The sequence below is a fragment of the Pleuronectes platessa genome, chromosome 6 (genome assembly GCF_947347685.1).
Source record: "Pleuronectes platessa chromosome 6, fPlePla1.1, whole genome shotgun sequence".
NCBI lineage: Eukaryota > Metazoa > Chordata > Actinopteri > Pleuronectiformes > Pleuronectidae > Pleuronectes > Pleuronectes platessa.
Genome location: NC_070631.1, coordinates 5,804,548 through 5,821,261, shown reverse-complemented (window position 1 = coordinate 5,821,261; position 16,714 = coordinate 5,804,548). Strand labels below are relative to the sequence as shown.

General features: G+C 43.6%; 2 protein-coding genes across 2 annotated transcripts; both read left to right on the top strand.

Annotated features, from left to right (window-relative positions):
* Positions 1–2,153: 2,153 nt before the first annotated feature.
* LOC128441902 (oviduct-specific glycoprotein) lies at positions 2,154–6,323 on the top strand (the record flags this gene model as incomplete). The annotated part of the gene is made up of 10 exons (XM_053424022.1): positions 2,154–2,178; positions 2,419–2,445; positions 2,588–2,792; positions 3,208–3,373; positions 3,476–3,600; positions 3,696–3,819; positions 3,918–4,100; positions 4,533–4,649; positions 4,760–4,892; positions 5,080–6,323. Coding segments are annotated over exons 1-10 (2,349 nt in total), but the record flags the coding sequence as incomplete, so codon positions are not given.
* A 318-nt stretch (positions 6,324–6,641) lies between these two features.
* Positions 6,642–14,423, top strand: LOC128441901 (mucin-2-like; the record flags this gene model as incomplete). Its single annotated transcript, XM_053424021.1, has 4 exons — positions 6,642–7,135; positions 11,621–11,666; positions 12,147–12,661; positions 13,796–14,423. Coding segments are annotated over 4 exons (1,683 nt in total), but the record flags the coding sequence as incomplete, so codon positions are not given.
* Between the last annotated feature and the right edge of the window lie 2,291 nt (positions 14,424–16,714).

The window sequence follows — 16,714 nt, the reverse complement described above, 5'->3', positions numbered from 1 at the left end:
TGATAACTGTCAATCTCCATATTGTTATGACACTCATCTACATTTTAAGTTGATCTGATGAAAGCTGTACGAGAAGTACATCAAAGAAAAAATTATGGAATATGACTAAAATAAGCACTAAATCCAAAATGGCGGGCTTCCTGTTACGTTTTTCATATAGCTCCGAGCGCGTTTTTTGTGCATCTGGTGATGATACACAACCGTGTTCAATTTCGTGAGGATCAGTGAATGTTAAATTTGGTGCTTCTCCCTAAATGAGGGGAAGCTCCGTTGGTGGCGCTGTTGAGCCGTTTTGCCATGCCCATTTCCAAATACCCTAGAATACGTAAATTTTCACGACTTTCTAACCAACTGCAAACTTTTACAACTTTTTGAGAATGATAAAGCCCTCAAAAAGCCAATTCACTATCGGAAGAAATAATAATAACTAGGGCTATGCTGTAGCACTAACGGGCCCGAGCACAGGCGATTTCAAGTCTGTTGCGGTCGGGGAAGAGAGAACGTTCGATGACCAAGCGCTCCCCTCTGTGTTACAAGCGTTTTGCCACTGCAGCCAGGATAAGATAAACGCCTCACTTTCTGTAGCCAGCAGGTGGTGCTATCGTTTTAAATCATTGTGTCTTTGTAGATGTCATCAGTTCGCGACTCTTGTCTTACATGTCTGGTTTGGACTGGATTTGACCAAATATGTCCAAGATACAGAAGCTCATGTTTTAATGGCGTGTAATCAAACTTTGACGTCACGCCAAGGTCACACCGTGAGACAAGAAATATATCTTTTAATAACTTTTCATCACCATCTTGTTGTGATGACACTCAACTAAATTTCACGTTGATCTGATGAAAGCTCTAGAACAAGTACATCAAAGTAAAAGTGTAGTATATGGCCAAAATGGCTACCAAATCCAAAATGGCGGGCTTCCTGTGTGGTTTAGCATATCTGTCCAAGAGACTTATTTCTTTGTCCTGAAAAGACACTTGTCCCTATCGATTTTTGTAGATGTAGACCAATCGTAGTGCCGGGGCTGCCCTTTAGGGGGCGCTAGTCAGTTATTTTGACACGCCCATTCCTTAAAACTATCTGTATATCTTCAGGGGTGGGCTGTTGATACACACATGTAGTTTGAGGGAGCTGGACCCATGAACACGTAAGTTACAGCAATTCCGTGTGTCATGGCGAGTTGAAATTTGATGACACGCCATTAATAATCCACATGATGAAAAGTCACAGTAATCGTAAGCCTACATTATCAATGTCTTGAGACCCATTTGACACAGTTTGACATGGTTTCACAAAGTGGATGAGGAGAAATACATCCAAGTGTAAAATGTACCAAAAACAAGACATTTCCTGCTGCCACCAGGAGGCGCTGTCATTTTAAGTTACGATTTCTGTGTAGATGTCTTCAGGTCGCAACCCTTGTCTTACATGTATAGTTTGGAGTTGATTGGACCAAATATGTCTGAGATAGAGAAGCTCGTGTTTTGATGGCGTTTCATCTAACTTTGACGCTACCCCACGGTCAGACGGTATGACGAAAAGTCGATCTTTCAATAACTTTTGATCTCCAGTTTGTTGTGATGACACTGGTCGAAATTTTAAGTTGGTATGGTGAAAACTCTACGAGAAGTACATCAAAGTAAAAATATGGAATATGACCAAAATGGCCACTTAATCCAAAATGGCGGGCTTCCTGTAAATTTTTTCATTATGGTCCTTGAGGCTTTTTTGTGCATCTGGTCATGATACACAACTGTCTAGATTTTCTGGAGGATCGATGAATGCTAAATGAGGGGCTTTTTTGTAGCTGGCGCTGTTGAGCCATTTTGCCACGCCCATTTCCAAATACTCCAGAATACGTAAATTTAAACCACATTCTAATTTACTGCAAACTTTTACAACTTTTTGAGCATGTTTAAAAATTCTCAGAATAATCCTTTCAATTTCAATAGGGCCTCTCACCAGAGGTGCTCGGGCCCTAACAACAATCCTTTCAATTTCAATAGGGCCATGTAATTAATATGGAACTAGAATGAAGGGAAAATGCTGAAATGAAATGCAATGAATGTTGAGTGCTCAGAGTGAAGATTTGTATGAATAATGTTTATAAAATGTTAATTCTGTCTTTCTTTTATTTCCATAGAGTGACAGCATGTTCAACATAGTTCTGACAGCAGGTAAGGCTCACTAACCAAGTAAAACACTCTCTTTAATATTCCACTCCACCAGATCTTAAAAACACATTTTTATACTTCAAGTGACAAAAAGAGAAGGTGAAAGCTTTGGAATAACCAGATTATTTGAGGATTCTTTTTTTTTAATGTGCTCACAATGTCCAAATAACATGTGGATTTGGATGAACTGACCAGTTAACTTTGAAAATTAACCTCGTAATAATTGACTCTTTATCTTTGAAGGTCTCTGCCTGGTCATCGCCAGCTTGGGTAAGTGGCACTTATTAATCATAACAGTTCCTCCAGCGTATAAATAAGGTTCCTAAGTCAACAATTGATGACGGTTTGATAAAACTGCTGTCTTTGAAAACCAATTCATTCTAATTCAAACTTTTCTTTATCCATGTCTCAGGCTCTTCCGAAAGGCTGGTGTGTTACTTTAACAGCTTGGCCGAAGATAGAGCAGACGCCGGGAAGTTCACGATTGAGGATATCGATCCGAACAAATGTACCCATCTGATCTACGCCTTCTCTGACATCAATGATTTCAATGAACTGGTACCGACTAGAAGAGCAGACATATTCCGCTATCAGTTGTTTAATGGGCTTAAAAACAGGTTAGAACTTTAGTATGCGCCAATTTTTTGAATCATGTTCAACTTTTTTTTTTCTTCAGTAATTACTAAAATATTATGCTCCCGCAGAAATCCTTCACTAAAAACCCTGTTGGCTGTTGGTGGCCCAACCTTTAACAAAGAAAAGTAAGATATACTTCAAGAGATACATACGTACAAACATACACACAAGAATTTTCCAGAAACAAGTGTAAGCAGCACTAAAGTATGTTGATATTTGTAATGCTATGTCCATTCATGTGTTTTGTTGTGATCATTTAATAAGCTTTTATATTTTTATATGATTGTCACTTGTGTGTTCTGGTTTTGTATTATTTTATAGTAGCCCACTAAAGATGTTAATAACTCAAAATTACAATTAAGTGGATATTAAGAGCCCTGTGTTGAATATTTTTAGATTCACTACGATGGTGTCAACCACACAAAAGAGAACAACATTCATCCAGTCTGCTGTCGCACTACTGAGAATATTTCAGTTTGATGGGTTAAACCTGGACTGGATGTACCCTGTGGGAGCAGGAGGTGACCCAGACAACAAGCGGAAATTTACACTGCTATGCAAGGTCAGACCCTTTCCTCTGGAGCTCAAAGAAATATGCCATAGGATCTGTTTTTATAGGATGTTAGACTTGACTGAACTATGTTTTTTTGTTGTTGTTGAGTAGGAGCTCAATGCTGCCTTTGAGACTGAAGGGAAGAAACACAACCGTGACCGATTGATCCTCACAGCAAGTGTCTCTGCTGAGAGAGAGGTTATTGATGCCAGTTATGAAGTCAAAAACATTACCAAGTAAACAAATCTTTTATTTCATAAATATTTATCTTACACCCATGATCACATCTCAAAGCACTTTGGTCAACATGACTTCCTCTGCATTCTAACAGGGACCTGGACTTCCTCAATGTGCTGACGTATGACTTTCACGGCCCCTGGGAAAATTTCACAGGACATCATAGTCCCTTATTCGGGGGATCCCACGATACTGGAGACAAAATCTACTATAATACTGTAAATACCATGATTCATACATAGATTGTCTGATCCCCAATCTATGAAAAGATGCACTCTCATATTTGTTGTCCCCCCCACACACACACATACTTTAGGACTCTGCCATGAAGTACTGGCTGGACAAAGGAGCACCTGCACAATTGCTAAATTTGGGACTAGCTGCATATGGGCGAGCTTTTTCCCTCTCCTCTGCATCCAGTGATGTTGGAGCTCCAGTCAGCGGCACTGGTGAAGAAGGCTGCTACACTAGTGAAGAAGGATTCTGGGCCTATTATGAGGTATTATTATATTACTATGAGCTGTGAATGAAAGTAATTTATATTATTAGTGTTTATTGTACAATGTGGGATCAGACCAAGCATGAACCAGCCTTTTCATACAGTGGGGTTACAGCTACACAAGTTGAAAGTGTTTCAAATAATCCTTGTGATGAACCAAGAATCAGAAAATTAAGGACAAACCAATTTTCACTGTGTGTGGACACGTAACGTTGGATAAAACCCGTTACTGTAAAAACCCAAAGAACGAAGTTCTGGAAATATTCAACTCATTTAATTCCAGCTATGGGTTGCACTTTACTGTGAACCAAGATTAGAGCACAGGCCAATAACGGGAGGTTCAATTTCGCGTCATCTTTGGTCTGAACGCTCAATACAGGTCTGAACTCTAATTCTTTGCATCTATATGTGAAATGTGATGCTTCTTTTCAGACTTGCCTTTATACTGAAGGGGCTACAGTCCAACGGATTGCTGATCAGAAAGTTCCATATGCCATCACAGAAAACCAGTGGGTTGGATTTGATGACACACGCAGCATTAGTACAAAGGTAACCATCTGTTAAATTAAGTTATAACAATGCAAGCGACTCGTGACTCTGTTGAGACGTATTCTGTGTTTTGTTAACATGCAGAAGTATTTTCCTCTTCATCCTCTCAGGTCAGTTACTTAAAAGCAAACCAATTTGGAGGAGCCTTTGTTTGGTCATTGGATCTGGATGACTTCAGTGGAAAGTTCTGTAACCAGAGCAAAAGTCCCTTCATCAGCCACCTGAATTATCTACTGGTTCAAAGTAAGACATTTTAAAAACTGTGTGTAGTGAGGTAGTGATTTTTTTTATTTTTAATTTACGAATTGTATCAGCTTTCATTGACTTTATTTTTCTCTAACTAATATTGTTTCTGATTAAAAGTCTAAGTACTGACGTTGAGAAATAAAAATGTATGATGTGATTATCAATTACCCCAATGTTTTTTTAGGTTCTTCAACTTCCAGTACTTCAACGACCATAACCCCAACTACCACTACAACTTTTCCAAAGACCCCAACTACTACGACCACAACTCCAAGTACTACAACAGCAACTCCAACTACTACAACCACTCCAACAACTTTTCCAACTACCACAACTCCAACTCCAACAACCACAGCAACTATGCCGACGAGTACAACAACTACTCTGATGACCACAAATACAACTCCAACAACCACATCAACCACTCCAAGTTCAACGACTCCAAGTACCACAACTCCAACGACAACAATCGCAAATACCACAACCAAAACTCAAACTACCACATCCCCTACTACCACAACTACTCCACCTACCACGACCACAACTCCAATGACCACAATCGCAACTATGACAACCACAACTCAAACTACCACAACCCCAACTACAACTACTACCATAACTATTCCAAGTACCACAACACCAACTCCAATGACCAGAACTCAAACTACCACATCAACTACTCCAACTACCACAACAACTCCAACAACCGCAATCGCAACTACCACGACCAAAACTCCAACTAGCACAACAACTATTCAATCTAAAACAACAACTCCAACTACCATGACCACAACTCCAAGCACCACAATAGAAACTACCACGACTACAAAAACTACTCCAACTACAAGAACTACTCCAACTACCACAACCCCAACTCAAATTACAAAAACAAGTAATCCAACTAAGATGGCCACAGCTCCAATGATCACAACCACAATCCCCACTACCACAACCCCAACTACCACTACCAAAACAACTACTCAATCTAAAACAACAACTCCAACTACCATGACCACAACTCCAAGCACCACAATAGAAACTACCACGACTACAAGAACTACTCCAACTACAAGAACTACTCCAACTACCACAACCCCAACTCAAATTACAAAAACAAGTAATCCAACTAAGATGGCCACAGCTCCAATGATCACAACCACAATCCCCACTACCACAACCCCAACTACCACTACCACAACAACTCCAACTATCACAACAACCACTCCAACTACCACTAGCACAACTCCGACTACCACAACAACTACTCCAACTCCTCCAACTACCACTACCACAACCCCAACTACCACAACAACAACTCCAACTATCACAACAACCACTCCAACTACCACTACCACAACTCCGACTACCACACCAACAACTCCAGCTACCACAACATCTACTCCAACTTCCACTACAACAACTCCAACTACCACAACAACAACTCCAACTACCACTACCACAACCCCAACTACCACTACCACAACTCCAGCTACCACAACCCCAACTACCACAACACCTATTCTAACTACCACTACCACAACCCCAACCACAATAACTACTCCAACTACCACTACAACAACTCCAACGACCACAAGTACTCCAACTACCACTACAACAATCCCAACAACCACTACAACAACTCCAGCTACCACAACATCTACTCCAACTTCCACTACAACAACTCCAAATACCACAACAACCACTCCAACTACCACGACCACAACCCCAACTACCACTAAAACAACTCCAACGACCACAACAACTACTTCTACCACAACCCCAACTACCACTACAACAACTCCAAAGACCACAACTACTCCTACTACTTCTACCACAACCCCAACTACCACTACAACAACTCCAACGACCACGACTACTAAAACTACTACTACCACAACCCCAACAACCACTACAACAACTCCAGCTACCACAACATCTACTCCAACTTCCACAACAACTCCAACTACCACTACCCCAACTACCACTACAACAACTCCAAAGACCACAACTACTCCTACTACTTCTACCACAACCCCAACTACCACTACAACAACTCCAAAGACCACAACTACTCCAACTACTACTACCACAACCCCAACAACCACTACAACTCCAGCTACCACAACATCTACTCCAACTTCCACTACAACAACTCCAACTACCACAACAACAACTCCAACTACCACAACAACAACTCCAACTACCACTACCACAACCCCAACTACCACTAAAACAACTCCAATGACCACAACAACTACTCCAACTACCACTACCACAACCCCAACAACCACTACAACAACTCCAACGACCACAACTACTCCTACTACTTCTACCACAACCCCAACTACCACTACAACAACTCCAACGACCACAACAACTACTTCTACCACAACCCCAACTACCACTACAACAACTCCAAAGACCACAACTACTCCTACTACTTCTACCACAACCCCAACTACCACTACAACAACTCCAACGACCACAACTACTCCAACTACTACTACCACAACCCCAACAACCACTACAACAACTCCAGCTACCACAACATCTACTCCAACTTCCAATACAACAACTCCAATGACCACAACAACTACTCCAACTACCATTACCACAACCCCAACAACCACTACAACAATTCCAACGACCACAACTACTCCTACTACTTCTACCACAACCCCAACTACCACTAAAACAACTCACATGACCACAACAACTACTCCAACTACCACTACCACAACCCCAACAACCACTACAACTCCAACGACCACAACTACTCCTACTACTTCTACCACAACACCAACTACCACTACAACAACTCCAACGACCACAACAACTACTTCTACCACAACCCCAACTACCACTACAACAACTCCAAAGACCACAACTACTCCTACTACTTCTACCACAACCCCAACTACCACTACAACAACTCCAACGACCACAACTACTTCAACTACTACTACCACAACCCCAACAACCACTACAACAACTCCAGCTACCACAACATCTACTCCAACTTCCACTACAACAACTCCAATGACCACAACAACTACTCCAACTACCACTACCACAACCCCAACAACCACTACAACAATTCCAACGACCACAACTACTCCTACTACTTCTACCACAACCCCAACTACCACTACAACAACTCCAACTACCACAACAACTCCAACTACCACAACAACTACTTCAACTACCACTACAACAACTCCAATAACCACAACAACTACTCCAACTACCACTACCACAGCCCCAACAACCACTACAACAACAACTCCAATGACCACAACAACTACTCCAACTTCCACTACAACAACTCCAACTAGTCCAACTACCACAACTCCAGGTACCACAACATCTACTCCAACTTCCACTACAACAACTCCAACTACCACAACAACAACTCCAACTACCACTACCACAACCCCAACTACCACTACAAAAACTCCAATGACCACTACTCCAAGTACCTATACCACAACCCCAACAACCACTAAAACTCCAGCTACCACAACATCTACTCCAACTTCCACTACAACAACTCCAACTACCACAACCCCAACTACCACTACAACAACTCCAATGACCACAACAACTACTCAAACTTCCATTACAACAACTCCAACTAGTCCAGCTACCACAACATCTACTCCAACTTCCACTACAACAACTCCAACTACAACAACAACAACTCCAACTACCACTACCACAACCCCAACTACAACTACAACAACTCCAACAACCACAACAACTACTCCGACTACTTCTACCACAACCCCAACTACCACTACTACAACTCCAGCTACCACAACAACTACTCCAACTTCCACTACAACAACTCCAGCTACCACAACTCCAACGACCACAACAACTACTCCAACTACCACAACAACTACTCCAACTACCTCTACCACAACCCCAACTACCACTACCACAACTCCAGCTACCACAACAACTACTCCAATGACCACGACTACTCCAACTACCACACCTCCAACTACCACAACTACTCCAACTACCACAACTACTCCAACTACCACAACAACTACTCCAACTACCACTACCACAACTGCAATTACCACTACAACAACTCCAATGACCACAACAACTACTCCAACTACCACAACAACTACTCCAACTACCTCTACCACAACCCCAACTACCACTACCACAACTCCAGCTACCACAACAACTACTCCAATGACCACGACTACTCCAACTACCACAACTCCAGCTACCACAACTCCAACGACCACAACAACAACTCCAATGACCACAACAACTACTCCAACTTCCATTACAACAACTCCAACTAGTCCAGCTACCACAACATCTACTCCAACTTCCACTACAACAACTCCAACTACCACAACCCCAACTACCACTACAACAACTCCAATGACCACAGCAACTACTCCAACTACCACTACCACAACCCCAACAACTCAAGCTACCACAACATCTACTCCAACTTCCACTACAACAACTCCAACTACCACAACAACTACTCCAACCACCACAACCCCAACTACCACTGCAACAACTCCAATGACCACAACATCTACTCCAACTTCCACTACAACAACTCCAACTACCACTACAACAACTCCAATGACCACTACAACTCCAGCTACCACAACATCTACTCCAACTTCCACTACAACAACTCCAACTAGTCCAACTACCACAACTCCAACTACCACAACAACAACTCCAACTACCACTACCACAACCCCAACTACCACTACAACAACTCCAACGACCACAACAACTACTCCGACTACTTCTACCACAACCACAACTACCACTACTACAACTCCATTTACCACAACAACTACAACAACTCCAGCTACCACAACTCCAACGACCACAACAACTACTCCAACTACCACAACAACTACTCCAACTACCACTACCACAACTGCAATTACCACTACAACAACTCCAATGACCAATACTCCAACTACCACAACCACAACCCCAACAACAACTAAAACTCCAGCTACCACAACATCTACTCAAACTTCCACTACAACAACTCCAACTACCACAACCCCAACTACCACTACAACAACTCCAATGACCACAGCAACTACTCCAACTACCACTACCACAACCCCAACTACCACTACAACAACTCAACCTACCACAACATCTACTCCAACTTCCACTACAACAACTCCAACTACCACAACAACTACTCCAACTACCACAACCCCAACTACCACTGCAACAACTCCAATGACCACAACATCTACTCCAACTTCCACTACAACAACTCCAACTACCACAACAACTACTCCAACTACCACTACCACAACCCCAACTACCACTACAACAACTCCAATGACCACTACATCTCCAGCTACCCCAACATCTACTCCAACTTCCACTACAACAACTCCAACTACCACAACAACAACTCCAACTACCACTACCACAACCCCAACTACCACAGCAACTACTCCAACTACCACTACCACAACCCCAACTACCACTACAACAACTCCAATGACCACAACAACTACTCCAACTACCACTACCAAAACCCCAACAACCACTACAACAACTCCAGCTACCACAACATCTACTCCAACTTCCACTACAACAACTCCAACTACTCCAACTACCACTACCCCAACCCCAACAACAACAACTCCAACTACCACTACCACAACCCCAACTACCACTACAACAACTCCAATGTCCACAACAACTAGTTCAACTACCACTACCACAACCCCAACCACCACTACTACAACTCCAGCTACCACAACAACTACTCCAACTTCCACTACAACAACTCCAGCTACCACAACAACTACTTCAATTACCACAACCCCTACTACCACTACAACAACTCCAATGACCACAACATCTACTCCAACTTCCACTACAACAACTCCCAATACTCCAACTACCACAACTCCAGCTACCACAACATCTACTCCAACTTCCACTACAACAACTCCAACAACCACAACAACTACTCCAACTACCACAACAACTACTCCAACTACTTCTACCACAACCCCAACTACCACTACCACAACTCCAGCTACCACAACAACTACTCCAATGACCACGATAACAACTCCAACTACCACAACAACTACTTCAATTACCACAACCCCTACTACCACTACAACAACTCCAATGACCACAACAACTACTCCAACTTCCACTACAACAACTCCCAATACTCCAACTACCACAACTCCAGCTACCACAACATCTACTCCAACTTCCACTACAACAACTCCAACTACCACAACAACAACTCCAACTACCACTACCACAACCCCAACTACCACTACAACAACTCCAATGACCACTACTCCAACTACCACTACCCCAACCCCAACAACCACTACAACTCCAGCTACCACAACATCTACTCCAACTTCCACTACATCAACTCCAACTACCACTACCACAACCCCAACAACCACAGCAACTACTCCAACTACCACTACCACAACCCCAACTACCACTACAACAACTCCAATGACCACAACAACTACTCCAACTACCACTACCAAAACCCCAACAACCACTACAACAACTCCAGCTACCACAACATCTGCTCCAACTTCCACTACAACAACTCCAACTACTCCAACTACCACTACCCCAACCCCACCAACAACAACTCCAACTACCACCACCACAACCCCAACTACCACTACAACAACTCCAATGTCCACAACAACTAGTTCAACTACCACTACCACAACCCCAACCACCACTACTACAACTCCAGCTACCACAACAACTACTCCAACTTCCACTACAACAACTCCAGCTACCACAACAACTACTTCAATTACCACAACCCCTACTACCACTACAACAACTCCAATGACCACTACTCCAACTACCACTACCCCAACCCCAACAACCACTACAACTCCAGCTACCACAACATCTACTCCAACTTCCACTACATCAACTCCAACTACCACTACCACAACCCCAACTACCACTACAACAACTCCAATGACCACTACTCCAACTACCACTACCCCAACCCCAACAACCACTAAAACTCCAGCTACCACAACATCTACTCCAACTTCCACTACAACAACTCCAACTACCACTACAACAACTCCAATGACCACAACAACTACTCCAACTTCCATTACAAAAACTCCAACTAGTCCAACTACCACAACTCCAGCTACCACAACATCTACTCCAACTTCCACTACAACAACTCCAACTACCACAACAACAACTCCAACTACCACTACCACAACCCCAACTACCACTACAACAACTCCAACGACCACAACAACTACTCCAACTACTTCTACCACAACCCCAACTACCACTACTACAACTCCAGCTACCACAACAACTACTCCAACTACCTCTACCACAACCCCAACTACCACTACCACAACTCCAGCTACCACAACAACTACTCCAATGACCACGACTACTCCAACTACCACACCTCCAACTACCACAACTACTCCAACTACCACAACAACTACTCCAACTACCACTACCACAACTCCAGCTACCACAACAACTACTCCAATGACCACGACTACTCCAACTACCACACCTCCAACTACCACAACTACTCCAACTACCACAACAACTACTCCAACAACCACTACAACAACTCAAGCTACCACAACATCTACTCCAACTTCCACTACAACAACTCCAACTACCACAACAACTACTCCAACTACCACTACCACAACCCCAACTACCACTGCAACAACTCCAATGACCACAACATCTACTCCAACTTCCACTACAACAACTCCAACTACCACAACAACTACTCCAACTACCACTACCACAACCCCAACTACTACTACAACAACTCCAATGACCACTACAACTCCAGCTACCACAACATCTACTCCAACTTCCACTACCACAACCCCAACTACCACTACAACAACTCCAATGACCACAACAACTACTCCAACTACCACTACCAAAACCCCAACAACCACTACAACAACTCCAGCTACCACAACATCTACTCCAACTTCCACTACAACAACTCCAACTACCACTACCCCAACCCCAACAACAACAACAACTCCAACTACCACTACCACAACCCCAACTACCACTACAACAACTCCAATGTCCACAACAACTAGTTCAACTACCACTACCACAACCCCAACCACCACTACTACAACTCCAGCTACCACAACAACTACTCCAACTTCCACTAAAACAACTCCAGCTACCACAACTCCAACGACCACAACAACTACTCCAACTACCACAACAACTACTCCAACTACTTCTACCACAACCCCAACTACCACTACCACAACTCCAGCTACCACAACAACTACTCCAATGACCACGATAACAACTCCAACTACCACAACAACTACTTCAATTACCACAACCCCTACTACCACTACAACAACTCCAATGTCCACAACAACTAGTTCAACTACCACTACCACAACCCCAACCACCACTACTACAACTCCAGCTACCACAACAACTACTCCAACTTCCACTAAAACAACTCCAGCTACCACAACTCCAACGACCACAACAACTACTCCAACTACCACAACAACTACTCCAACTACTTCTACCACAACCCCAACTACCACTACCACAACTCCAGCTACCACAACAACTACTCCAATGACCACGATAACAACTCCAACTACCACAACAACTACTTCAATTACCACAACCCCTACTACCACTACAACAACTCCAATGACCACAACAACTACTCCAACTTCCACTACAACAACTCCCAATACTCCAACTACCACAACTCCAGCTACCACAACATCTACTCCAACTTCCACTACAACAACTCCAACTACCACTACCACAACCCCAACTACCACTACAACAACTCCAATGACCACTACTCCAACTACCACTACCCCAACCCCAACAACCACTACAACTCCAACTACCACAACAACAACTCCAACTACCACTACCACAACCCCAACTACCACTACAACAACTCCAACGACCACAACAACTACTCCAACTACTTCTACCACAACCCCAACTACCACTACTACAACTCCAGCTACCACAACAACTACTCCAACTACCTCTACCACAACCCCAACTACCACTACCACAACTCCAGCTACCACAACAACTACTCCAATGACCACGACTACTCCAACTACCACACCTCCAACTACCACAACTACTCCAACTACCACAACAACTACTCCAACTACCACTACCACAACTCCAGCTACCACAACAACTACTCCAATGACCACGACTACTCCAACTACCACACCTCCAACTACCACAACTACTCCAACTACCACAACAACTACTCCAACAACCACTACAACAACTCAAGCTACCACAACATCTACTCCAACTTCCACTACAACAACTCCAACTACCACAACAACTACTCCAACTACCACTACCACAACCCCAACTACCACTGCAACAACTCCAATGACCACAACATCTACTCCAACTTCCACTACAACAACTCCAACTACCACAACAACTACTCCAACTACCACTACCACAACCCCAACTACTACCACAACAACTCCAATGACCACTACAACTCCAGCTACCACAACATCTACTCCAACTTCCACTACCACAACCCCAACTACCACTACAACAACTCCAATGACCACAACAACTACTCCAACTACCACTACCAAAACCCCAACAACCACTACAACAACTCCAGCTACCACAACATCTACTCCAACTTCCACTACAACAACTCCAACTACCACTACCCCAACCCCAACAACAACAACAACTCCAACTACCACTACCACAACCCCAACTACCACTACAACAACTCCAATGTCCACAACAACTAGTTCAACTACCACTACCACAACCCCAACCACCACTACTACAACTCCAGCTACCACAACAACTACTCCAACTTCCACTAAAACAACTCCAGCTACCACAACTCCAACGACCACAACAACTACTCCAACTACCACAACAACTACTCCAACTACTTCTACCACAACCCCAACTACCACTACCACAACTCCAGCTACCACAACAACTACTCCAATGACCACGATAACAACTCCAACTACCACAACAACTACTTCAATTACCACAACCCCTACTACCACTACAACAACTCCAATGTCCACAACAACTAGTTCAACTACCACTACCACAACCCCAACCACCACTACTACAACTCCAGCTACCACAACAACTACTCCAACTTCCACTAAAACAACTCCAGCTACCACAACTCCAACGACCACAACAACTACTCCAACTACTTCTACCACAACCCCAACTACCACTACCACAACTCCAGCTACCACAACAACTACTCCAATGACCACGATAACAACTCCAACTACCACAACAACTACTTCAATTACCACAACCCCTACTACCACTACAACAACTCCAATGACCACAACAACTACTCCAACTTCCACTACAACAACTCCCAATACTCCAACTACCACAACTCCAGCTACCACAACATCTACTCCAACTTCCACTACAACAACTCCAACTACCACAACAACAACTCCAACAACCACTACCATAACCCCAACTACCACTACAACAACTCCAATGACCACTACTCCAACTACCACTACCCCAACCCCAACAACCACTACAACTCCAGCTACCACAACATCTACTCCAACTTCCACTATATCAACTCCAACTACCACTACCACATCCCCAACTACCACTACAACAACTCCAATGACCACTACTCCAACTACCACTACCCCAACCCCAACAACCACTACCAGTCCAGCTACCACAACATCTACTCCAACTTCCACTACATCAACTCCAAGTACCACAACAACAACTCCAACTACCACTACCACAACCCCAACTACCACTACAACAACTCCAACTACTCCAACTACCACAACTCCAGCTACCACAACATCTACTCCAACTTCCACTACAACAAGTCCAACTACCAAAACAACAACTCCAACTACCACTACCACAACCCCAACAACCACTACAATAACTCCAGCTACCACAACATCTACTCCAACTTCCACTACAACAACTCCAAGTACCACAACAACAACTCCAGCTACCACTACCACAACCCCAACTACCACTACAACAACTCCAATGACCACGACTACTCCAACTACCACACCTCCAACTACCACAACTACTCCAACTACCACAACAACTACTCCAACTACCACTACCACAACCCCAACCACCACTACAACAACTCCAACGACCACAACAGCTACTCCAACTACCACTACCACAACCCCAACTACCACTACAAGTACTCCAATAACCACAACTACTCCAACTTCCACTACAACAACTCCAACTACTCCAACTACCACAACAACAACTCCAACTACCACTACCACAACCCCAACAACCACTACAACAACTCCAGCTACCACAACATCTACTCCAACTTCCACTACAACAACTCCAACTACCACAACAACAACTCCAACTACCACTACCACAACCCCAACTACCACTACAACAACTACTCCAACTACCACTAACACAACCCCAACAACCACTACAACAACTCCAACGACCACAACAACTACTCCTACTTCTTCTACCACAACCCCAACTACCACTACAACAACTCCAACGACCACAACAACTACTCCAACTACTTCTACCACAACCCCATCTACCACTACTACAACTCCAGCTACCACAACAACTACTCCAACTTCCACTACAACAACTCCAGCTACCACAGCTCCAACGACCACAACAACTACTCCAACTACCACAACAACTACTCCAACTACCAATACCACAACCCCAACTACCACTTCCACAAC